This window comes from Amblyomma americanum, chromosome 1, assembly GCF_052857255.1.
Source record: "Amblyomma americanum isolate KBUSLIRL-KWMA chromosome 1, ASM5285725v1, whole genome shotgun sequence".
NCBI classification, from domain to species: domain Eukaryota; kingdom Metazoa; phylum Arthropoda; class Arachnida; order Ixodida; family Ixodidae; genus Amblyomma; species Amblyomma americanum.
This window is the reverse complement of record NC_135497.1, coordinates 8,688,234-8,714,595: the sequence shown is the minus strand read 5'-3', so window position 1 is coordinate 8,714,595 and position 26,362 is coordinate 8,688,234. Positions and strand designations below refer to the sequence as shown.

Sequence of the window (26,362 nt, the reverse complement as noted above, 5' to 3'; positions counted from 1 at the left end):
TGTGTGCGGGCTGCGCGCTTCCACTCACTGCTCGCTGTGGTTATCGCGCAAATGGTGATCGCGACATCGGCAGTGTACAGGCCGCGTTCCAACCCTCACTCCTGCCCGCACGTCGCAGACGTTGCCATTCGCCACCCGGACCCCACCCCGTGATCGCGTACGCTACCGAGCGCTCTCCGACCACGGCGGGCCTTGCTCTGAGGGAGCAAAGGAACGACACAGTGGCTGACACAAACAGGCATTTATTGTTACAGCAACAGTAGCGCCAGTTAGCAACAAGATATGCTAATGAATCGAGGTCGTCCGACTCACCAGCAAGGTTCCGAGCGAATGTTCGCCCGCGCTAGGGCAAGGGATACTCCGCGGCCTGGACGGGACGAGAATACGGGAGCAGGTCTCCCCGTCGCTTCCTCGCCCCGCCGGCGAAGAGCGGAGCCGCAAGTGACATGTCCGCTCGCGCCGACGATCCCCGCCGAAGCGCCTCGTGCCCTCTCCCGCGTGCGGGCTTCAAGCAGTCTCTCGCGCAGCGACGCTGGCGCCCTCTTTTGCCAGTTAATGTAACTGCCAGGGGAATGCGTTCCTCCTCGAGGTGAGGATGCTGCTGCACGGTGCCTCGCGGGAAAGCAAACACAGGGGGCTGCAGGGCAGGTCCCCACAAAATATGCTTGTGCAAGCGTCACCATCCTCATTGCATGCGTACGCCAGACCGACCTTACCTGCTGGAAACGCCACTAATTCTAACCAACTTTATGCGCAGAGCTGGTAAGCTTAGCTCTAGTAATTTTTTTTGCTTATTTTACCTCCTAATTTATCTTTTGGTCTGTAATGCTATAGATAGATTTTTGTTAACGCATCTGTTTCACTCATTTTGTTCCCAGACGGTTGTACATTTATCAAGAATCTCTAAGTTTGCAACTTAAGCGCAGTTTATGACCATGGTTGCCAGGGCAGTCTGCAAACACCAAAATTTTCGCCATCTCGGACTCTGTTTTTTTTATCCCAACCCGGACCTTACGGGACCCAACCGCAACGGCAGCGTTTCGATGGATGCGAAACGCATAGGCGCCCCTGTGCTGTGCGATGTCAGTGCACCAGTGCACGTTAAAGATCCCCAGGTGGTCGAAATTATTCCGGAGCCCTCCACTATGACATCTCTTTCTCCCTTTCTTCTTTTACTCCCTCCTTTATTCTTTCCCTTACGGCCATTCTGGTGTCTGCCAATATCCGAGACAGATACTGTGCCATTTCCTTTCCCCAAAAACCAATTTTCATTTTCATTTTTCCTTACGAGAAATTTTGCAAGTGGTAATAACAAATACCGTATTTACACGATTGTAAGTCGACTCGAATGTAAGTCGACCCCCCCAAATCGCATGTCCGAAAAAAAAAAAAAAGTTGACGTGAATGTAAGTCGACCCCCCAATCGCATGTCCGAAAAAAAAAACACCGGTGGAGTGCTTCAAAAACGAAAATTTATTGCATAGATGGGCTATTCATCCTCACTTGAGTCATCTTCAGTGGTACTGCTGTCGTCGTCGTCGTCGTCGTCGCCGCTGCGATCCCACAGCACATCGTCCTCCATGGAAAGCCCGCACTTCCTAAATGACCGCACCACGACATCGCGTGGAACGGCCGCCCAAGCGGAAATCACCCACCCGCACACAGCCGCCAGGGAGGCTCTCTTCACGCCCCCTGTTGGCGTAAGTTCCCGCCCTTTTGCTGCCAGCCACTCGTTGTACTCACGCCGGAGCAAGTCCTTGAATGGCTTGTTAATGCCAACGTCTAGCGGCTGCAGCTGCCTCGTCAGACCGCCGGGAATCACCAGCATATCTGTATCTTCTTTTCGGAGCTCTGCCTTCACTTTCGCGGTAAGGTGGCCACGAAATGAGTCCAGCACGAGGAGGTTCGGATTGCGATTTTTGAGGGATGCCCCTGGCCTCAAATGCCACACCCTACGGTACCAATCAATAACTAAGTCGTCCGTCATAAAGCCTTTTTCGTTCACTCGCACAATCACACCTTTCGGGAACATTTCCTTTGGCATAGTTTTTCTTTTGAAGACGATGTATGGTCTGAGCTTTGTGCCATCTGCCAAGCATGATAGCATAACAGTGAACCGAAGTTTCTCGTTTCCTGTCGTGACAAGCTTAATCTCGCGAGCTCCCCTCACGCTCACTGTTGTGTTGCTCGTCATGTCGAAGTAGACGGGAGTCTGGTCCGCATTGCCGATTTGGCCGAGCAGGTATCGCCGCGAGGCGCGGAGCTTGAGGTAGTGCATATGGAAGGCGAGAACTTTCTCCTCGTAAGCAGCAGGCAGCTTCTGGCATACACTAGTACGCCGACCGACGAAGAGAGAAGCCAGCCCTCTTCGAAGCCCAAGCCCTGCTGGCTTTGAAGTCTGTTCGGAGTATTCCAGCTTCCGCAGCAAAGACCCGGGCTTGTTGCGTGATGATTTTGCATGTCACTAGAAGGGACCGATCACATATTTCGGTGACATACGCTGCAAGCTTGACCTCCAGCTCCAGAAAGCGTCCCGACTTCGGCCCGCGGAAACCTCTTCGCTTGGAGTCGCAATCGAAAATTTTGTCTCGCTGCTTCCGCCACTCCCGCACCAACCGTTCAGAAACGTCGAACTTGTGGCCCGCCGCGCAGTTGTTGGTTTCTTCAGCGTGAATGATGGCCTCCCTCTTGAACGCTGCAGTGAATGAGTGCCGAATGCTTTTCGAACCTGGAGAGCTCATGGCGAAGGACGCGGCCGGCAGTCGAGTCAAGCACCACCAAACAAAGAGTGATCAGTGTCGGGGCGTCGGCTCTTCCAGCAAACATCGGCATTCCCCAGAAGCGCCGCTGTTACGTATTGCGCAACCAACTGAAATAGCGGCTCTTCCATCAGCTAGCGACACTCCTGGGCACTGGCGCAGACTCCGCGATTGGAACAGCGGGAAAGCGGCCCTTCCCGTGAGTGAAATGAATTTGGTTTTGGGGGAAAGGAAGTGGCGCAGTATTTGTCTCAAATAACGGCGGAAACCCAGTTGTAAGGGAAGAGATAAAGGAGGGAGTGAAAGAAGAAAGGAAGAATGAGGTGGCCGTAGTGAAGGGCTCCCGAATAATTTCGACCACCTGGGGATCTTTAACCTGCTGTACTGACATCGCACAGCACACGGGCGCCTTTGCGTTTCACTTCCATCGAAACGCTGGCGCCGCGGTCGGGTTCTAACCCGGGTATCCTGTTCAGTAGCACTGAACCATCGCGGTGGGTAACGGTGTGCGCAGTAAAAATAAAAAATGAAAAATCCTGGCCAAAAAGCTCGCGGAATACCTGAATGCTACGCTTGGAGTCATAGAGCAAACAAAAACTTCTAACATCGCAGTAGCGTCCCTGATAGATTGTTTTTCTTGCTTTTATTGGCAGTTCAAGGTTTCGTTTTGATTGTAAGTCGTCGACCCCCCCACTTCGGAATTTTAAATTTCAAAAAAAGGGTCGACTTACAATCGTGTAAATACGGTAGCTCTTCTTGCACCTTGCCGTGATGGCAGACTTGACCAGTCACGAGACTGGTCAAGTCTGCTTTCTAGTTTCGGTTTCTGGCTGCATTTCCTGTCTTTGGAAGTGGTGCCTATGATTGGTCGGGGAGTCTATTGCAACGGTGTCATAGAAATGATGTCAAAGCAGTTCAATTTTTGCAAGCACTTCGAATGTGGAAGGGTTTTGGGACTTTCATATGCGGTTTTCTCAGCGATGCAGCTACCTTTCTGTGCCGAAATGACATCAACCATATTCGTGAGGAGTAATCTGTCTGGCTTGTTATCGCGACTGTTATGGAAATGAATGCGTGCCGTAGAATGCTTCTCCCAGCTAAATGGACATATTGTTCGAGCTCAAATTTCTCACAGAAATGGCATTTGGTCGGCAGAATTGTGAGGGCACATTACAGCTTGCAGTGAAGCGCCTCATTCTTGGTGATTGTGTTGATATGTTTTGTGTGTGTAAATATTATATTCAATGCAGTTTAATGTAGCAGGAAAAGTTCTTGCCTGTTTCATCTAAAATAGTCCCTGGGAACGGGAGTGGGAACAGTGTGATAAGCAGCAGTGCCTTGGAAGGCTCATGATGCTGTAGTGGTGCATTTGTGACTGCTGCAGCCCATTCCATTGTAGTAGTGATGCAAAGAAGTGCATGCCTTGCAGAGGCTGGCACCTGAAAAGCCACTGCGATTGGCTACCCTGATTGGAGATAGCAGGGCTGGGTCTCTGCGCCTCATCACAGCTGGCCTCTTGGAGGCTCTGGCCCCTGGACCACACTTGAGCCGCATGTGCCCACCAGTGACGTTTGGCAACTGGAGCACCTACAGACCCCTGCTGGCTGTCGGTATGCTATGTCCATTTGCTAACTGGCTGTGCACAGTTTGCCACCATCCTGCTTCTCCTTTCATTCCCACATTATCAAAGTGTGCACTTGTGCCCTAATAGCAAATGGCACCGGGAATTTTGTGGATGAGTGATTATACGTGTGTGCATGTGTTCTTTCAATACAGTGACGAGAAAAAAAAATGGTGGACAATTTAGCGTGGTTAGGCCAAATGTGAGTTATGTGCGCAAGCTTTTTGGTTTCAGTTAAAGGCTTGGTTTTCAAGATCAAGCAGGCTTCAGACAAAGATCAGTGAAATTGGACGTTGTGTGAAAATTGGGCTTGCAGTGGCGTCCTACAGTTTTTCATGCTGCATACTCAAATATTGAACCCAAATCGGGCGAAAACAAGCACGAGTTGCCTTTTTTAGCAGAAATATGCAGCCATTGCCGCATCGCACACCGTGGGTTGTGCCGCCGCGTGTGATTGGTCAAGAGGTCGTGACGACACATTGAGGACCGGACATGCTACCGCTATGAATCCGGCGGTGCGTTGAGTGCACATCGCAGCTTTCTGCGGTGTTGTAAAAGCGATTATGGCGGCTATTTTTTCGCTGGCCTGCAAAAAAAAAACCGGATACCCCTGTTCATTCATTTCACTTATCAACTAAAACCAAAAAAAGAGGAAACCAAAACAATTCTACGCCTAACCCAAGCATAGGCCAGCGGGAAAGACTCGTATTCATTCCATGCGTAAAAGGCGTCAGCGAAACCTCTGCTCGTATTCTTGGAAAGGAAGGGGTGCGAACAATACTCAAGTCAATTGCCACCATCGGACGCCTCCTGCCCCGCCCAAAAGACCTTTTCCTATAGAAAGAGCCTAAGGAGTTGTGTACAAAATACCCTGCTCTGAGTGTCCAGCGTTGTACATTGGGAAAACGAAATATTACACGGAAAGGATGAATCAGCACTAAGCTGATATCAATGTTAGCTGTGCGCAGTGGCCGATCACTACGAGGTATGTGACCGCTGGATAGACATTGATGGAACTATTGTGCTGGAGACCAAGCCAAATTCGCACACTAGGCTGCTGCTTCAGTCATGGCATGTTGTGTGCCTTACGTCCCGTCTTGTTCGCGTAGTTTGTACTCATTCTCTTCATTATGAACCAACTAGCCCGCCAGGACGTCCTTCAACAAACACCTGCAAATATTAATCATCACGTTGACATTCATTTCGCAGTGTTGCATCCCAAACCAGACAGACCTCTGTTGAATGTTTTCATTTTACTCACATAGCTATGATTAGTGGCAAGGCAGCCATGGGTAGAAAAATAAGATGCCGCATATGAAAGTGTCTATGCTTGCTTGCTTAGACACGTTGAAACAAACCTTCCTCAGCACACCCAGGGAGGTCTGGCCGCGCCTGTGCTGAAGAGAGCGACACATGCCTCAGCCTCTATAAAGCTTCTGCAGGGGCTCCATGAGCATGTCAGGTGGTGACATGCAGGAAAGCATTTCGCAGAGCCACCACGACCTCTGACACAACAGTGGGCTCTTCTCAATAGCCTGTCTGCTCACAAATAATCGTGCTGCTGATGGGTTACATGCCACGTGCAATGCTGTCACATGCAGTTCACGTGAAAACGACAGCCCGTTCCCTCTCAATACCACATTAATTGCAACTTTCTTATCGCATTGATAATTTCAAGTATCTAGGTGTATACTTCTCGTCTGACTGTTCATGGAACAAGCATGTGGACTACTTGGCTAACAAATCTAGCGCTGCATTAAATTTGTTTAAATGAAACTTTAAAACTGCACCCCTGACCCTCAAAGAAACGTTCTATCTCACTAGTATAAGGCCTATTCTAGAATATGCATGCACAGTCTGGGACCCACATACGCATAACCTGATTAACAGACTAGAACAAATTCAGAACCGGACTGTACATTTTGTCACTAACAGTTATAACCTTGCCTCCAGCATGACAAACATTAAAACTGAGCTAGGGTGGCAGCCCTTGTCCCAAAGAAGAAAATTCCTGAGATTGAAATTTTTACACAGTGTATATAACAGTGACACCAGAATAGACGAAACTGCTTACCTGAAGGCCCCACAATATATTTCCTTTAGAACTGATCACCCGGAAAAAATTTGAGAGATTGCTTACCGTATGAATGTTTCTGCCCATTCATTTTTCCCTTTCACGATAAGCAGATTTAATCTTCTGCCTGAAAGAATTGTCATTGTTCCTTCTACAATGTTTTCCTGAGCTCTGCTTGAGGCATGTTTTCAATGAGTTTCGTTATATTAGTTATACGGGTTCAGACAAAGTGAAACCCACCTGCCCCATTGTGGCGACACTGCGAAAGTTCTTGCTGGACGAGTGAAGCTCGCAGCGGGCCACAAAGAAGCACGCAGTGCTACCACATGAAAGAATGCAGCAGAATGCGCTCCAGTAAAAAAAATAAAAATGAAGGATATTCCCGAATTGAGAGAGGAGTACATGTAGGCATTTCTTTCATACTCGATCGCCCCCCTCTCACATTCAACTTTTCAAGTGCTGCTTGGGTGTTGGAGACACGCCACTGGGCTGCGGAACAAATCATTGTCGTGTGGCATCTGGAGCTCGCGGTTGTCAACGCGCTATTAAGCCCTTCGGTTTTTGTCAGGTCTCGGCTGCTGAAGCCACTGTTGGTCTGTGACTGCGCAGGGCATGGCTGAAAAACTGACAACCTCTTCCAAAAACTCCTGCGCTGAAGCCTCGCTTTGCAACAATATTCTTTTGAGGTGCGTTACAAAAAGGGGAGTCTCAAAGGCAACGCCGATGGCTTATAAGTCGAGGCCCCTTACGTGAGAATCAGCCTGAAAGTTGCTGCTTGCTGATATTTTTCTTCCTGCTGCAGGATTTTGAACATATTGCTTTTGTTTAGTGTTTTAAAGTGAGACAAGCTTTCTAGCGCAATGTGCCAATATGTGAGTGCTTTCTATGTGCTGCTCAACTACTCTAAGGGACTGGATGGCTGTATAAGAGGGAGAGAGCCTGGCATGGCTTAGTGGGGATTGTGTCATGCTTGCTGACTGAGTGGTTGAGTTTTCGGTGTAGTTTCTAGGCTAACGGAGGACGAGTCACTCTGAAAGCCACTTTGCAGTGTTCTTTATGAACCTTAGCATGCGAAGGAAGCCTTCGGTGTGCGCTGGGCTCGAATGCCGAGAGATGACCGACTTTGGACAAGGGCATCCTCGAGCGACATTCCTCCGCACGCACAAGCGACAAAGAAGGTTGGTTGCCAGGTACAACATGTGTCGCCCTCCGTTCACTTTGAGGAAAATGTGGTATACCAGATACCCTTCACATGCGGTGCCGCTCACGTTGGGCAAACATGCCGATGCCTGAATAAGAGGTTAATGGAGCATGAAATCGCATGAAAAATTGACCCTTGTGGAGTTGAAGTGGGGAGATAAATACATCCTCCCAACTTAATCGCGGCTGACACAGTTCAAAACCACGAGACCCCACATTGGCTGACACAAACAGGCATTTATTGCTACAGCAGCAATAACGCCAGCTAGCAACAAGGTACGCTAATGAATCAAGGTCGTCCGACTCACCAGCAAGATTACGAGTGAATATTTGCCCATGCTAGGGCAAGGGATATCCGAAGGCCGGACGGGACGAGATACGGGAGCCAGTCTTCCCGCCGCTTTTTCGCCCCGCTGGGGAAGAGCGGAGCCGCGAGCGACACGTCCGTTCGCGCCGATGATCCCAGCCGAAGAGCCTCATGCCCTCTCCCGCGCGCGGGCTGCAAGCAGTCTCTCGCTCTGCAACGCTGGCGCCCTCTCTTGCTAGTTTATGTAACTGACAAGGGAATGTGTTCCTCCTCGAGGCGAGGCTGCTGCTGCACGGTGCCTAGCGGGAAAGCAAATGCAGGGAACTGCAGGGCAGGTCCCCACACCTTCTTTGCCATGTTGTCGCTCATTGCGCCAGGTGCAAGTGTAAGCATGAAAGAGAACATGAAAAAAACCAGGAAACTTTGGCCGGGTTCCTGGGACAAAGTTTCGTTGCAAAAAATACAAATGGGAACTGATGTACAAGAGAGCAGTGTTTCATCATGAAAACAAGGTCACGCGCAAAATCTTGGAAGTGCATCACATCGATAATCTTGGAGGAAAATGCATCAGCAGTCTTCCTGTGGCATTCAATGGCAGCGAAATTCGATATCTTGCCTCACACGTGGCATAGGCTCTTTAACTTTTTGTCGTTTTTTCCTGTTTGATCGTTGGCGCCCTCTGTATATTATCCCTTTCCATTCTTCAATAAACTCACTGTTAGTCAGCGCTTGTCTTCGTCCCGCCTTTGTTGCACTGTTCACCCACTATGAACGTATGCGCATGCTGTCCACCCATGGGATTGCTGTCCACCTACCGTAACAGTGATGTTCGGATTTTCCTTGTTTTTCTTCTTTTGCGCCATCACCGTCAGGAGTTCTGATTTTTCAGCGGAACACCGAAGCCCTTGTCCTGCAAGTATTCCTCTATCATGTGTGCTGCCATCTGTAAGGCTTCCTCTATATAGCCATCGCTTCCCTGGTTCATCCAGAGCGTAACATCGTCTGTGTAGATACTATGGTGGAGTCCCTCTGTCTCTGCCAGCTTGCTCAGTAAGCACTGGCTGCTAAGCGATCACTGCGGTTCCTAGCGAATGCCCGTTGCCTATACTGGTCAGCTGAGACCTGTTGACGCAAGCCCGGGCCACTGAGTGGGCTCACAAGGTCGCTGAGAGCCATGGGCTCGAGGCCATCTAGTATAGTGCCCACATAGGGCTCAATGCTGACCATAAATGTTTTCAAATCGTATTCAAAGGAAGGAGCAACGCGAACGCAGCACCAGCTTTCGCTAAACCGGCGCGGCTTCCTCAGCCGCCCAAAAGGTAGAGAGAATATGATGGTAGTACCGCCACTTGACCCCATAGCTGCTCCGCATCCCTGCGCGGTAAGCTTCAAATTTGTGGCAAAAGCTGATCCATGTATACGCCGCATGGCCTGCATAGCCTGCACTCATATGGATCGATTATCACAAATGGCAGATTGCCATTGTTGAGCTTTCTCATTAGGCAGACCACTGACCTGGACCTCGGTCATTGTGTGTCACCATTGTAATGTTTATGGTTACAAGAAACCTTGCCAATGGACCACAAATCCGTAAACTGTAGAAAACCTTCCTTTCGCAGCTGTCGCTGCAAAGCAGTATAACTGGCAGAACAGTTTTGCAACATTCACCTAGAGGGCAAAGAATAATAATGGTTGTATTTAAGAACAGTGGGCATCACCTTTGGCCCTTGGGTGGTGTCCTTTGAAGGGGTTGATTATGGAAAGCAGATTAAGTCCCTGGATTACAGTAGAATCTCGATGATACGAATCTCATGGGGTTGCGAAATATATTTGTATCCCACGAAGTTTGCACCATGAAAAATGAGCAGAATCCGCATTCTGAAGCACGAGAAATGCATTTATGCAAAGCTATTTACAGCTGACAAAAGTTATTTACTGTCACACGCCACTGCCCGATGCTTGTGGTACGTGCCATCATTTATAAAACGGTGGTACGTACTATGTCACTGGTGATCATGATGTTGGCGATGTGCAGGCCGCGTACCAACACACAGTGATGTGCGTAGTGTGCGACTGGCAGTTGCGGTGTTGCCAACATATGCAAAGCGTTCCAGCACTCTGCCTTTGCAGTGCAGGGTGGTCACGGCTCCCGTGTTCATATTATTCGTAGTGGTGTGAGACAGTGTTCAGAACACCCGCACTTCTGCATTCTCAGTGCAATGCATTTCAGTGGGGAATTTTGCGAATTCGTTTCAGCCATGTTCGTATGACTGTATTCATGAGCTTGCACACCACATTAAAGTAAGTAAATTGGTTTTTGAGGAAAGGAAATGGCACAGTAACTGTTTCACATCTCACTGCACCGTAAGGGAAGGAAGAGGAAGGTGGAAGTGAAAGAAGAAAGAGAGAAAGAGGTGGTGTAGTGGAAGGCTCTGGAATAATTTTGGCCACCTGGGGATCGTTAAGTGCATTGACATCGCACAGCACATGGGAGCCTTTGTGTTTCGGCTCCATCAAAACATGGCTAGGTGCGAACACAGCAAGTCCGGCCCAGTAGCCGTGTGCCCCAACCACTCAGCCATTATTTATAAGTAAAATCACAACTAGTCAAACGCTGTTCATTGCTCTGGCGCAGCCCCTTGGTACGCGAGGATCGGACACTCTGGACCTCTTAAATTTTGAAGGCGATGAGGATTCTTTGCACCATGTTCGGACTTGAGAACAGAAGATGTCAGCCATTGCTTTCCGGGAAAAAAAGAAAGTGCGGAAGGCAATCACGGACTTTTGTAACTCTTTTGTTACCATGCAGCTATGCATTGACCACCGGGGATTGACAGATTCGAAGTGCAATTTCAGTGCTACTGGTGTCGCGGAGAATATGTTACACTACCTAGTGGGTTGTCTAGACACTGTACTTTTATACGTAGTTTGTATTTTTGCTCTCAAGGCGGCAATTCCTCAAACGCCTATAAAGAAGTAGAGATTCCGGCATAGTGTGCTCGTAGCACGGCGTTAAATGCGTGCATAGCGTGTGCTACGCAGAATCTCGCTTCCCGCAATTCTGCTGCGTCTACAGCAGATATTTTCAATGCATCAAGCCACAGTGGCTCTGGTGATGAAATTATTGTCGGATTTTGCTTCTGACGATGAAACTGCGCAACCCTAGTACGGAACGTAGCCAGCTGTCCGGCCGTAAGTTTCGTTTTCCACTCTCGTCTGTTTGTTCCTGGAGCCGGTTCACGCATTGCAGTGGTATAATAAATTATATTTCTAGTTTCTTCAGTGCCTCGACATCGTATAGGCAAGATTTACTTCAACAGGTGCAATGGAGAATCGAGTTACCGGCCCAGTATAAATTCGCGCATCGACCTAGGATTGACGCACTTTAGTAGCCCGAGGTGGTTCACGAAAGCTGTGAACGTCTTCTGAATGTTCCATCTCCTGAAACATTTTCCGGAATAGATTCTTGCCAAACCGAAGCATTCTGCAGCCTTTAAAAGTATATTATTAGCTTTTTTTTGTAGCGATAGCTACATTACAGTAGCATTTCGAGCCTTCAGCGTAGCGGTGCTGTGGTGTTGCCACCGTGTGGCTGTGCCGCCACGCCATGGCTGTGCCGCCGTGCTGTCACGTGGTTGGTTGCGTGGTGCGGAGCAGCTGCCGGCGGCACGGCGCCGTGGCTGATAACGTGGTTCGTCACGTGGTTGGCCACGTGAAGTTCCTCTCGGGCAGCTGTAGCTATTGCGTCACTCCAGGTTTAACCAAAGCTAAACCACCACCAATGTTTTTTTTTTCATTTTCATGTGAGTTATGGTAGGTATGGTGGCGGTCACAACCGTTATGGTGGATATACTTTTCGTGTTTTTGGAGTTGAAACTGGTAATGTTTAAGTACATTTATCAAGCTGTAGTTTGGTGTATTACATTGTACTTTAAAGTTTTTTTTTGCGGCTTAAGAAGTTTATATCAAAGAGACTGTGAAGACACTTTTTTTCATGTAGTGTCAGAAAACAATTTTTAGCTCAAAATGTTTTGTGCTATATTTACAAACATTTAGTAGGTAGTTTCTAGACAGATTGAATTTGTTTACATTCTGCAATTTTTTAATATTTTCTCCAAGAGTTATCTTGTCATACAATTTTTTTCTCAATTTTCATTTTTTTTTGTTGGCACTTTTTATGCTTTATTCACACCAAGTATATGTGTTGAAATAAATGTACATGAAAGTACATTCTGTTGTCATCATTTTCAAGCATTTTGCATTTTTTTTACACCTTACATATTTTGTAGGAAATAATTCTGTCTTGTACTTATCAAAAACAGTCATCTTTTGTATGGTAATGATTAAGTTAAACAATAAAATGGGTAATCTTGCTATGGGATTGTGCTCAATTGGAGTGTACTGTCTTTTCTGTTCACTTTCATTAGTTCAAATTTAGGTTAATTTGAACTGCACTGCCATCCCCATGGAGTTCGAATTAACAAGCTTCAACTGTATTTGGTTGTAGTTGCTGTAGGATGTACTGTCATAGTAAACACTCTTGTTTTTTTGTAAAAGGCAGTGTTATGGGCACAGTAGTGTGTAATATGATGCACGACAGGTGTATGTCTGCCATATTTGTAGTTGCATCAAATCGTTTTCGTCAGTTAGGTTTAGCTTGTTATGCCAGGCACTGGCCAGGGCTGCTGAGTTTTGAAATACCAAAGCATCTTTCTTGTGGCATCATTTTTAGGAAGCACAACCGGAAGCGTGCAAGTGTTTGACTTGTCTTCCGGCACCTTGGAGAGAGAGCTGAACCTGCATGCGACACCTGTGAGGTGAGCGTGATACTTGAGTGTCTGATCAGTACAAGGTATTGATATGAGTAATTGCATGTGAAATGCCAAAGCATTTCTCGTGCCCTACATTGGCGCCATGTTTGCATCACACGTAGTGCATAACAGTGCCCACTGCACCCATACCTTCTGAAAGCGGTTGCGCCAACACCAAACTGTACCTGTTGCTTAGCTGCTGAATGGCTTTTTAGCACTCAACACATTGATGGTCATTCCAGAAAATGAGTTTAATTATTGGCCATTCGTCATGGATCAATGTTGAGAAACTCATTGGCGTGGCTCTGTTCTGAAACAGCAGTTTTTTATTCCACTCTCAAATACATATTGTGCATGATGCTGCACTAAAGCAGATGGTATTTGCTGACATTGCAACGTTTCTGCTCACGTCTTTCACTGAATGCACCGAGTTCTGCCTTAAGGGCCAGCATTAGAATATTTCTGAGTGTACTAAAAGGGGCTGCCATGGCATGGACAAGGTCACTGTGGAGCATTCTTTGTTTCTTGCAAAGGGGCTATTTGGTTTTCAACAGGCATTTATTGCTACAACAACAATAAAGCCAGCTAGCAACAAAATACGCTAATGATTCGAGGTCCTCCGACTCACCAGCAAGGTTACGAGCGAATGTTCTCCTGCGCTAGGGCAAGGGATTCTCTGAGGCCGGACGGGACGAGATACGGGAGTGAGTCTCCCCGCCTCTTCCTCGCCCCGCTGGCGAAGAGCGGAACCACGAATGCCACGCCCGCTCGCACCAATGTTCCTAGCCAAAGAGGGTCATGCTCTCTCCCACGTGCGAGCTACAAGCCGTTTCTCGCGCTGTGACGCTGGCGCCCTCTCTTGTTAGTTAAGGTAACTAATCACGGAATGTGCATGGTGCATTGCGGGAAAGCAAACCATAAGGGGAAACTGCGGGGCTGATTCTCCACAACTGGCAACTGTTAGTCGAGGGAGGGTGCTTAGTATCGAAGCAGGTTTGCATTCATTCCTTTGCTCTTTCTTCTTTTTTTCTTTAAGATTGTTATTTTACAGTAATGCTGGGTTGTAGTGTGAAAACAAGAGTTATCCAGAAGCATCAAGTGGATGTACCCTGTGAATACTTTGGAAGCCTTGCTGCATATTTTCTTAGTGAGATAGCCTTTTTCGTCTGTGTGTAATGTTCAACGTAATGTTCAAGAATATGAAAGGGTCACCATATGGGAGCAGTAAGTTGCACTATGCTGGTGGAATGCCGTTCAATAACTACCAGCATTTTTCTGTATGGCAAGATGACTTTTGACTCCCTTACGCAGTGTAGCGGTCTCTACCTTATTTTTATGACATAGAATCCTTGGAACTCTCAGCGCATCATCGTCGTCATATTTTATTTCAATGTGCGCTACGTTTTAATGCATAGAATTACCAGTGTTACAGAAACAGGTCCCTAAGTATACATTTCCTGGGGGACCTTCTGCTGGAAAATCTCCTATCCCCTTAGAGGAACATAATAAAAATCCCAGCCCATGTTTCATGGCCAAAAATTATAGCATTTATAGCATGCTCTATGATGTATTAAGTAAGTGACGAACTAGTGATCTGGAGGCTGTTGGTTCAAATCTGGTAGGTGGTGAAGTTTGGTGTATTTTTTCTTGTCTTGTTTTTATATATACTGTGATCTTTTGTTTTTTTAACAAATGGTGCCTTTTATTTCTGGTTATGAATTTTTATCATTTCTGTTCTAGCTTCCTGTGCTAGCATACTGAGTCCCAAGTGTCACACTGGGCCTATAATCAGGAATGGCACCGATTTGGGTCCCTATGTGTTGGGTTGAGGAAAACGAGAGTGTTGAGACGCCAACCGGACAGCATTGTTCCAGCCCAGCGAATGCCGGCACGAGCACGAGACGCGCGCCAGCCGCCGCAAGCCTCACGTGGGCGCCCCGCCGCGCAGCCAAGCCAAGCCACGCAGACGGCCTAGCCACTGCATGTGGCTACTGCCTACAACATCTCCCCTGACAGAAAAGCAACCTCTTGGGAGGAATGACGCAACGTCCACACTTGGTGTGCCGGTGGGAGGCGTCAGCGCAGGTTGTTTGTGAATCTTCTTGAGAAACTGAAGTCCCAGGGGATGATTCCTCATAGGAGGCGTCAGCGCAGGTTGTTCAGGAATCTTCTTGAGAAACTGAAATCCCAGGGAGAGATTCATCGTATACGACGTCTTGGTGGTCTTTCTCCTCTTTCGCAGGCTTGAGAAAAGGGATAAGATGGGTTCGATTTTGCCGTATAGTGCCATTTCCAGTGTCAACTATATATGACCTAGGCTCACTTGCGGGCGACAACACGTTCCCTTTTCGCTTTAAGTCTGTAACCCAGACTTCATCTCCTCCCAGAAGGGTCGGAAGTTGCCGTAAGCCATATCGTCTATCGTAATCTCTTCGCTGCTGTTCGCGGTACTGGGTTTCAAAATTCCGAAGTTTAGTGGCATCTGGCAAACGGGGAACAAGCCTTCCGGGAGTCAGAGGAACCTTTATCCGCAACCGCCTCCCCGTCAATAGTTCAGAGGGGCTGTAGCCATTTTTCAATGGAGTTGACCTGTAGGACAAGAGGGTCAGGTATGGGTCTTGGGTCTTCTTCATTGAAGTTTTGATGATTCTTACTGCAGCCTCAGCGAGTCCGTACCTCTGGAATGCCGTGCCGGGTGAAAATTGATTTGCAGTGATTGATCGCTGTACTAGATGACAGCTTCTCTAGACGAGTCAGTTCCGATATCTGGAGTAATTATCAGTCACGATGAACCACCAGTGGCTATTGAAGAACAGGTCCATTGCAACTCTCTCCCATGGTCTTGAAGGAAACTCGGTGCTTCAAAGGGGCATTTTTCGGTTGCTGGACGTCTTGACACATTCTGGACGTTTTATCGTGGTTGCGATGTCTTTGGCCACTGTAGGCCACCAAACGGTGTCCTTGGCGCGAGCTTACATCTTCATAATGCTGAAGTGGCCTTCGTGCAGAAGACGCAGAATTTCGTTCCTACATTTGAGTTGGACAACCACCCGGGCTGTGTAGAGTAGCAGATCGTCCTCCACGGTGAGTTGGCCACGATGCTCGTAGAAAGGCCTAACCTCAAGGGGCAAATCTCGTTTGGAAGGCCAGTTTTTCTTGCAGCGTTCTCGGAGATACAAGCATACGCGATTTGATTTTTGGGACTCTTTCAGCCACTCAAGGCAGTGCTGTGTGATGGGAAGAGTTGTCCTCACACAGCGGACGAAAGCACGATGTCGCCCTCTAGCTTGGTGTCACCGGTCTGTTGAAGCGGCGCTCTCGAGCGTGTCAGTGGCGAGGAGGTCTTTCCCAGGGACGTATGCCACCTCGTACTGGTACCACATCATCCTGATCTTGAGCCTCTGTAGTCAAGGTGTAAGGTCATCAAGACTCATTGACATAAAGAGTGGTACCAGCGGCTTGTGGTTAATCTCGAGTGAGAAGAACTTGCCGACGAGATAGTCGCTGAACTTTCCGCAAGCCCAAACCAAGGCAAGAGCTTCTTTCTCTATTTGCGCATAGCGTTTCTCTGCGTCAGATAGAACCCGGGAGGCATAAGCGATGACCAAAAACTTGCCACTGGTCAGTTTCTGTCGAATCACCGCCCCCAGTCCATAGGAAGAAGCGTCTGCACTGACTACTGTATTCTTTGCAGGGTCGTACACCCCTAGCACTGGGCGAGACGAAAGTAGTCGCTTCCACTTGTCAAACGCTTGCTGCTGAGGAATGTCCGAAACAAATTCCTGCTTTTTTGACAGCAAGCAAGTGAGCGGTTGGAGCACGTCATGGAGGTTGGGGACAAAGCGGGCAAGATAGGTTGCCATCTCAAGCACCCTTTGCAGCTCGCTTCTTTTGGTCGGGCTGTTCATCTTTAAGATGGCCTCAACCTTTTTGGCGTCCGGTTTGATTCCTTGCTGGTCAAGCTTGTGACCCAAGAACGTGAGCTGGTCGACGTTAAACAGGCACTTGTTCTCGTTTAGCGTGACACCTGCCTTAGTTAGTCGTTGAAGAACGGTGAGGAGTGTCTCGTTGTGCTCTGTTCCGTCTGAGCCCCAGATAAGGATGTCGTCCATATGACACACAACTTTGTTGACACCTTCCAGAATTTTTGACATCTGCTTCTGGAAGTGCTCGGGAACAGACGCAATGCCAAATGGAAGCCTGTTGAAGGAAAACCTCCCGAATGGCATAATGAAAGTAGTGAGCTTCTTGCTGCCTTCACAGAGTGGTATTTGCGAGAACCCTAAATTGGCATCCAGCTTCGAAAACACCTTGGCTCCATGCCAGCAGCCCGAGTGTGCACCCGTGTCACTATGCGTTAAGTAGTGGTCTCATGCATCTCGAAATCAAATCAATTGCACTAAAACTAAAGCTATTATATTCCGCGCTAAAAACAAATTAGTTGAAATAAATCACACTATAACCTATGAGCACCAAGAAATTGAAATCGTTGACAACCATAAAATATTAGGTGTACATTTTTCCTCACATCTAACCTGGGATGCTCACATTGATCACCTTCGTAAAAAACTTTCCTCGATTACAGGAGTTATATCGCGCTGTCGTACTGTACTTCCACCCAAGATAAAACTTCAAGTATATCATGCTTTGTTTAACTCTCATTTAAGATACTGCAGTCTAGTTTGGTGCACAACCACAAAAACCAATTTAAATAAACTCCTGGTTTTACAGAAAAAAATCATCCGTTACATAGCAAATATTGAGCCCATGGAAACTACAAAGGGTGCATTTGAATCATTCAATATCATAAGTGTAGACAAGTTGTATGAATTTCGCCTATTACAGTCAATCTACTTTTCCTCCCCTGAAGTTACTAACCTTCTAAAGTCCTTGGCATCCTTAGAGCGACGAAATATTAGCGTGCTAACAAGAAATGTTGATGCGTGGGCAGTTCCTCATTTTCGTACATTTTATAAATATCAGTCACTTACCCATAACCTCCCTACAATACTAAACAAATATAGACACACAGTGGGCTTGAACAAAAACAATTACATTCCTGTTTTGTGCAGTTGTGATCCATTAATTTTTGTTTGTTGTTTCCGCGTATGTGCTTTTCAGTTGTTTTATTTTGGTTTCAGTTCATTACTGGTAGCTTTATCTGATTGACATCATTATTACCTGTCACAGTAACTGTTTTATTATTTCCCTATTACTGTCTACCTATGTACTATTCATCTATTATGTTTCTATTCTTTACGCTGCTGCCTTGTAATGGTCTCTTGGGCCTCGTCAAGCTTTTGTGTAGCTTTTAGCCCAAGAGACCATCCAGTTGTCTTCTGGAAATAAAGATGTAAAGATGTAAAGAAATCGGTGCTTTAGACGACGTGCCTGAAATGTGGTTGCTCCAATTCTTAAAAAATGTTTTGCGTGTACAGTACAAACAAATCGGCAGAGTGTCGTTCTGTTGAGCCTCCGCATAGAACCATCATCACGTATGTTGTGCCTGTACTAAGTCAGTGCCCGGGTACGCCAGACAGGAAAAAAACAACAAAAAAACGTTATCACGATACTCGCCTGCGGCGCAAAAGCGAGACTAGAGTGCACCCTAGCCGGTGGTAGGCATCTTGCAACGACATGCCGCCCACCGGAACGCCAGGTGACAGCGGATTGTTGCGCGTCACTTGCTCGCTGTCTCTAGGCCTAACATGCTCTGCAATGAAGCTTTGGAACTAGCCATCGCTTTTCATAAAACGTTTAACATTTTCATTGGTTTTCGTCAACACGATAGATTCACACTTGGATATGAAATGTTTCCACTATGCCTTCGTCAGCGAAGCGTGCAAAAAAGCCTTAAGACTCCTTGCACCAAAGACCGTGGTTCGCAAGCACCTATTCCGAGCAGTCGGCAAAACCGTCGCAAGCAGTAGTGCGTCACATCCCATCTTTTTGCGCACATGTCTGCACATTAATCCCGATTCCACAGGGAATGTCAGCTGCGCTGTTGAAAGTACATAATGTTATTGGCAGCCATTTTTTGTGAAACCTAATGAGATATAAGGGCATATGTGGATGCGTCAAAAATGAAAAAAAAAAAAAAAATCGGGCCGCTTACTGGGAAAAATTTCGTTGAAGCAGAACCTTGCTCCGAAAATTGTTTGTTGCGGGGGGACATAATTGCATTGTCTTGTATGGTTTGCTGACGGGGTGGAAGTTTCACTGTCGCGGCTTTCGCTGCAGCAGGGCTTGACTGTATACCACAACATTAGAGAGCAGTGCCAAAAGAATGCCACAAAAAACAGCAGACACATAGAAACACAGGACGGGCGCCGACTACCATCTGTTTATTGTGAAGCCACCCCACGCATTATAAAGGCATAATAAACCACATGACAGTCAGGGAGAGCCAGTGTAGCACGAAGGTGGCTGTGCTTCTATGTTTCTGCTGTTCACTGTGCCGTTCTTTTGCACTGCTCTCTAATGTTTCAAGTATGAACCAGGTGAAAACACAACAGGTGGGTCAGGTGAAAACATAACTGCTAACTAGTTGAGCCCCACAGAGTGTGAGTGAGTTGCGCTTCTCAAGTTGTTACACACAGTAGCTACTCTAGAAGCCAGCAACTCTTCACCTTGTCGTATCAGTGTATTTTCTTTTGCCTAGGGCCGCTGCAGTGTCTCAGTGGTGATAGTGCTCAGCTGCTGACCCAAAAGACACAGGTTCGATCCTAGCGGTCGCATTTCGATGGAGGCGAAATGCTAGAGGCCCATGCACTGTGCAATGTCAGTGCACATTAAAAGAACCCCATGTGGTCGAAATTATCCACTAATGCATCCCTGATAGCCTGAGTCTCCGTGGGACGTCCAAACCCCACATTCCAAACCATCTTTCGCGTAGTTTTCTGGGTTATGAACACTCTGTTAGTTAAAAATGCATATTGCTGTCGTGGAGTGCTGATCTAGCATTCTGGCTTTGCTTAGTTTCCGTAATTAGTGTTCTTTTTGAGTATTTGCATGTGCCCTCCAGACTGAGATGCATTAGGCAGGTAATCAGAGTGAAAAACTGAATTTAAATGACATGTCTGGAGCTATAACAAGGTTGTTTCTAGCGTTTTTATGGCACTGAGGCAATATATGTCAAGTGTAACTGTTTCTTCAGCCTAATGGTGCATGAAGTGGGGACACTGTATCGCAGGTGGTCTATTACTGTATTTGCTCGAATCTAGGCCGGCCTCAATTCTAAGCCGACACCCGAAAGCTGAAGGCCAAATAAAAAATTGTCCTCAGATGTAAGGCGGTCGAAAGAACAATTGAGAATGACAGCAGAGAGTACACAAACGGAATTTATTTCCATGAACCTGCTCCCACTCGCTCGTGCTCGTCATCGCTGACCTCCTTATCACTGTCCTCTTTGTGCAGTGCACAATCTTCTCTGTCATCAAGTGCATTGAAATTGTTACACTTTTGGAACCAGGATGTCATCCCAGGCTGCAGCGACCTAGCTGGCTACAACTCCTAGTGAAGCGTGCTTGATGCGGCCTGTTTGAGTTAGCTTGTGCATTTCACGAGTCCTGTGGAATTCCTTGCTCTCTTGCCAGCTCTCTGATAAGCCTCTAGCACTTCTGTGGTCACTGGAAGTGCTGCTGACCTCCGCGATTTGACGAACTCCGCCAGTGCTGATTCCATTTCGGGATGGTGGCCTTTGTTTGGGCCCGTAATGGCCCTGCTCATTGTGGCGCATGCAAAAAGTTCATCATGCTGCACTCTCTAACGGCAAACATTCTTTTGATCAATGCCGAAGTCCTGATCAGGTTTCAGGATTGAAAACTGCTCTGCAGCGAGCACAACTTTTCGCTTAAAGGCGGCACTTTAACCGTCTTCTTGGTGCTATGGTGTCGCAGAAAAACTTTGTGTGAAAAACTTGCACAGCTATAGAACATTCCTGTGCCATCACACGAAGAGAAAACGAGGTCAAAATGGCAGCCAGTGTATCGCTCATAGAGTTTCTAAATATTACCTAGAGGGAAAGGTGGCACCACGGTCTATGCTAGTTTCCTAAAGGGCACTTCATCCATCATGGGAATGCTGGGAAGACAGCATGGGTACATAGCTTGTCCCTAAAGCATGACTACGACTGCAGAAGTAGAAATTTTCGCTAATTATATGTTGTAAGGAAGCGTTGTTTTATAATCAGTATGTCCTGTAATAAAATATGGTAACTGTATATCGCAGTAAATTAGCAGAAAACCAGGTAGGTGTAAACAACCAACGAATTTGCCCATGGTGGGTGGCTTTTTCTTGGGAAATATTTTTTTTGCATTTAACAGACAGACTTTTTAGGGCAAATATTCTTGCAATAAAATTGTTAGTTCTTAAAATACTACACTTTAGAAGCTTCCGTTTTTGCATTGTGAAAAACAGAAATGTTTCATTGGTGTAGTCTGCTATTATGGGACGCGCCCTTTGTCCATGCATAGGCAGTGCTTGTGCCATGAGAAACTTGTCCGAGCCCCCGCCTTTCTATGAGAAACTAGGCTTTCTGCATGTCCTGGCACTGCGTTTGCAGATTTCACCAAGAAAGACATGAATTAGGAAGTGCAAACTTCTCGTACTACAAGTAAGTGATGGCGGTGTTCATGCTGAGAAGTGCAACATGCATTGCATAAATTAATTCATGAAGGTGGAAGTCGTTCCTGCATGCAATGCGCGGCCACTGACAGTCTTCGAAATGAACCAGGCGCAATCCTCTGTGAGTACGGTTAACATAAATTGTGCTTGTCAAAGTACTTTGCGCTTTTAAATGTCTCCGAGACTCCTACGAGAAATGTGCAGAGTGGTCACAGCAGCAGACTGCTGAGTTCTCAGTTTACAAAAAAAACTTGTTCCCTTCTTTCACATTTCAATGCACAGATAGCACGGGTTCCCGCTTAGCAAAGCCTAGCTTACTGCATAAATAGCTCCCAGTGAAGGGGCAAACGGAATTTAAGCCTAGCAGGTACCAGACACTGCACTCAGCTTGCTTTGAGTCAAGTGCCTTCGGTCTCAAATGAACTGTTGCGTATCCGCATCAAGGTCATGACATTCTCATAGAGCCATTAGGGTAGTTTTTTCAAGAAGGTGACAGGATGCACTACACAACCACAAAGCGCACAAAAAAAATTAGTAAAAACTAGAGCGGTGAAAACGAAACTGAACACCCAAAAAAATCCAATCCATAGCACAGTCAACAAGCCACTGGATGTCAATCTAATGTGCTGTCTTCCCGGCATGCTTTGGGCATCCATGGTGGATGAAGGGAAAGGCCCCCAGCTTTCCACTATTAAGAAACTCTATGCCGAGCGCAGAGGATTTTGGTGCGAATGTACTGCGCAAAAGCCATAGTAGCGAAAATGCAACAGCACACGACGCCACTAAAAGGTTTCTGTTTTCCGAAATGCCATTAAAAACCTCTTAAACTGTTTAAGCAAGAACATTTTTTTTAGAAAACACATTTCTTTTTAAAAGTGCGCCTGTTAAGCATGAAATATTAGTTTCTGTGGTAAGCCGCCGCGGTGACTGAGTGGTTATAGCGCTCGGCTGCTAGCCTGAAAGACGCGTGTTCGATCCCGGCCGCGGCAGTCGAATTTCGATGCAGGCGAAATTCTAGAGGCTCGTGTACTGTGCGATGTCAGTGCACGTTAAAGAACCCCAGGTGGTCGAAATTTCCGGAGCCCTTCACTACGGCATCTCTCATAGCCTTAGTCGCTTTGGGACGTTAAACCCCCATAAACCAAACTGAACCAGTTTCTGTAGTGTGCAATATTTGGCCAATAGGAGAGCAAGCCATCTCTTACTTTGGGTAAAATTTGCATTTACATGTTTTTCTGCTGGTTTGTTGCAATTTATAGACAGGATATTGAATGTCGGGGCATTCTTTATTATCGAACAGCGTTTATTTTTGCAGTATTTTTTGGCCCAAAGTTGTGGTTCTGCAGTCGGTAGCACACCGGCCCAAGACGCTTAGAGCGTCCATAGTGGTTGAACTGGTCTTGAGGAGACTGCATGCAAGCTCCCATAGACTCCCAAACTCTAGGGAATAGTGAAAAACTCTATGGTGTGTGCTTTTATCGGCATCGGCTTTGGATAGTAACGGCTACAGTGCCGTCTTCTATTGTCATTTCGTAGAGGCGCTACCTGCGTGTTACTTTTTTTTTATGCGTTGTCGTCGTATTTTATGAATACAATGGCAAAATCCTCAAATCTAAGCCGACCTAATAGTTTCATATCTTGTGCTTTTAGAAAAGCTGTCAACCTTGATTCGAATAAATGCAGTAATGCAGGTATGGAATACCATTAAGCGATAGGTTAGGTAGTAACCACCGATTCTCTCTTATATACATTCACGTGTTGCACTGAACTTCCATACTGAAGAACCAAAAATGTAGCAGCTAACAGTGTTCTTTAGTTTTTAAAGTTGCATAGGTTATCTATTTCAATATTATATAGATGGACCGAACAGGCACCACCACTATTTTGTGTAGTTCTGGGCACCATTGTGTTCTGTACTTTATGTATATATGTTTATCCCAGCAGTGACTACACGTGCACCTGTTTGCAGGGGAATCGAGTGGGTGAGCCTGACATCATTCCTGTCCTTTGCATATGCCAACCTGGTTACGGTTGGGAGCAAAGTGCGCAACGAGGTTGTCCTCACCAGCATCCAGTCGGGCAGGGTGCAGCATGTTCGAGCCGATGCCAATGAGGAATCACCAATAACCTGCATAAAGGTGTCATACCTCAAGTATGTTAGGTTTTCAAGTTTGCTCTCATTAAATTCACTTAGAAGTGCGAGAAGTGTGAAGGCTAGAGCGCTGATCTCCACTAGGGGGCTGGATGGTGCCTTCGGGTGCCCGAAAGTGAAGCCACCGGAAGTAAGCGGCCTTGTCCCGGAAGTCAGCCTTTGGCAGTGCACGAAATCCGACCGCACATAGCATTTCGTCTTTTTGCCGTTCTTGTCGTTCTCCACGGTAATGCCTATCTGTAGCGCCGTCAACTGCACGAGGAGACCAGCAAAATCTTCTGGAAAGATGTTTCAGAAATAAGGGTACAATGCCTTGCAGTGGGACGACACTAGCAGATGACAATACGTCGCTTCACACAGCACGTACGGAACCTCATCTGCTCAGCTCTGTGTCGTCCCATTGCGCTTGCATTGCCAACTCTGCATTTTGTTGTGATGCACTTTGTCGCGCTCTAAGCCGGAGTTATACCATTAATGGGGGATAAATTTAAGAACGAATAGGTGGAAACCTTCACCAGGCAGCCAACTTTCCATCGTGACCATTTTGCCGACTTAAGTTTCAACCAAACCAGAGTGAGGACGAGGTGCCGGCGGTGTTCTGCTGGTTCATATTAGCGCCTCCAAAAGGTATGGTACTGCTTTTTCGATGGAGTGTATCATGCACTGCTTCGTACTGCAGCAAATTATGCCTGAATGGACTTTTATTCGTGATGCTTGGTGCAGTTGACTTCTAACGGTGCTTTTCATGTGTGCTTCAGAATTATCCTTCTCATTTGTCGTTTCTCTCGCGCTGTGCTGCTGAAACGTAGCTGTGTTATGGAGTTAGGTTAAAAGCTCGTCTGGAAGGTAAATGAATCCCTAAGGTGATAAACATCAAGAGACATCGTCCGCCACCTATTCGAAACTGAAACTGCGCCAGCTTAATAACGAGTCGCTCTTTGAGTGTCAAGATTTCCGCGCCATTATCTGCCTTTTCTTTGCTATGCGAAAATTTGTTTTCAAGATGACCTAGCCTCATCGTTATTCCACTATTTCTCCTAATTACGCTCGGAACACAAGAACCTGATAAGAACATAGTGCTTAATGTACATACCTCTTTGGCGCGGCAGCGTGAGACCTGCATGCCTGTTGTCTTGGCTTCTTTGAATTTACAGGCTTCCCCAAACAATGCTCACATTTCTTGTGTTGAGCTTGCTTATTCCTTTGATATTACAGTAGACATTACACAAACACGACACCGAAAACAGAGGACGGAAGGGCAAATGCCTCGATTTTTTTGCATTGAAATACACAACAGACACCGAACTTCTGGTAGATGCCGCCCAACTTCTGGCGGATTCACTAGCGCCCACCGGAAAGCGGGAACGCGGCATCCAGCCACCTAGATCAGTGGGCTAGAATTATCGCCTAGCAGCACTCATGCTTTTTCTGTACATTCTCTTTGCAGCATGGCATGCTTTTTCTTTTGTTCTGTCTCCTGGATTTGAGTAGTTCTGCTAATGTTCCTGCCTCTTTATTTATGTCGTGTTTCAGGCAGTACTTTGTGGTACTGTTTAAAGATCAGCCATTTGAACTGTGGGACCTCCGAAACTTGGTGCTCTTGCGCACTATGCCAGACAGCTTTCCCTGTGTGACAGCCTTGGTAAGCCACTTTTAATATACGAGAGGTGTGTGTATATCAGCCATCAGGGGCACTTGCAGCTATCGCTCTCACTGAATTATTTTCTCACTGGTCTCGAGTTTGCCCAATAAATAATTGGCAACCACACCGCATATGTACCCATAGTGAGTCATCAATGGGTGCAGTTAGCTGTTGTAATTTTATACGGAGTCTGCAACGTAATGTGAGGGTTAAAAAAGAGAGTAACTGTTGGGAGTAGCTTAGAGCAAGCAGGAGTAGACTAATTTAGTTATAAGATATATGGATTAACTTCTCAAGAAAATACTCGACTTCAAAAGAGTGTGACCCCTTGTATACAATGGTCGTAACAGAAAGTGTACAAACCTGAGCAGGCTATGTCAGTGGCGATCGTGGCAGTACTGCCTGCACAGGATATTTAAAATGCTTTCCCGTAACAGACTGTATACAATGGCATTTTGTAAATAAAGCATATACTATCTCAGGTATTGTGCATTGTGCATTTTATGCAGAGTGTGGAAAGGGCTCAAGCAGTGCAGCTGCACAGCAGGAAGTTTAGCCATAGAAGCTTTTTTTTTTATCCTTGACAGATTTCTTATTTAATTCTGGCTCATTACTTATATGGCCGTGAGTTACTCAAATGGCTGCTAATAATGCTGCTACATTGTCATTCCACCAGTTTTTGCTCAGGGTATGTGGGACACTCATTATGGCCTGATTTCCTGTTGCAAGTAACCTCTGCTCAAAGCACCTTTTAGTTTTTTTGTCCATTAATAGTGCTTCATGTGGCAGTGATTTTTTTTTACTTAGCTGAATGCTGCTTTATGGTGGCATCTTTGAGCATTGCTATTACTAATAGAACCCCTGTATAGTAATGTTACTCAGACCAGCAAAAATCTTTACTATGTCAATTCTATGTCAATTGTGGATACTATGTCAATTGTGGATACGCAGCGTGATTACGGTTTTGCAGTAGGGGCTTTGCATGATGACTGGGCAATTTTTTCTTGATGTGTGCAACCGTGAAGTTTGCAAAACAAGAGTTTTTCGGCGCACCGTTGTCGACGACACTGTCTATGGGTGGAGTGTCGGTGTTCGCGCAGCGTCGCGTCCACGCCATTTACAAATGTCTAGAAACAAATTTCAATGACGCTACCACGCACTTAGACCGTTT

At 46.6% G+C, this 26,362-nt stretch overlaps 1 protein-coding gene across 1 annotated transcript in view; it reads left to right on the top strand.

Annotated features, from left to right (window-relative positions):
• LOC144115348 (WD repeat-containing protein 11-like) overlaps positions 1 to 26,362 on the top strand; it is a 155,009-nt gene that overhangs the window by 51,718 nt on the left and 76,929 nt on the right. The window contains 4 exon segments of the mRNA XM_077649735.1: positions 4,189 to 4,369; positions 12,694 to 12,778; positions 23,367 to 23,549; positions 25,083 to 25,191. Of these exon segments, the coding sequence (XP_077505861.1) occupies positions 4,189 to 4,369; positions 12,694 to 12,778; positions 23,367 to 23,549; positions 25,083 to 25,191 (558 nt within the window).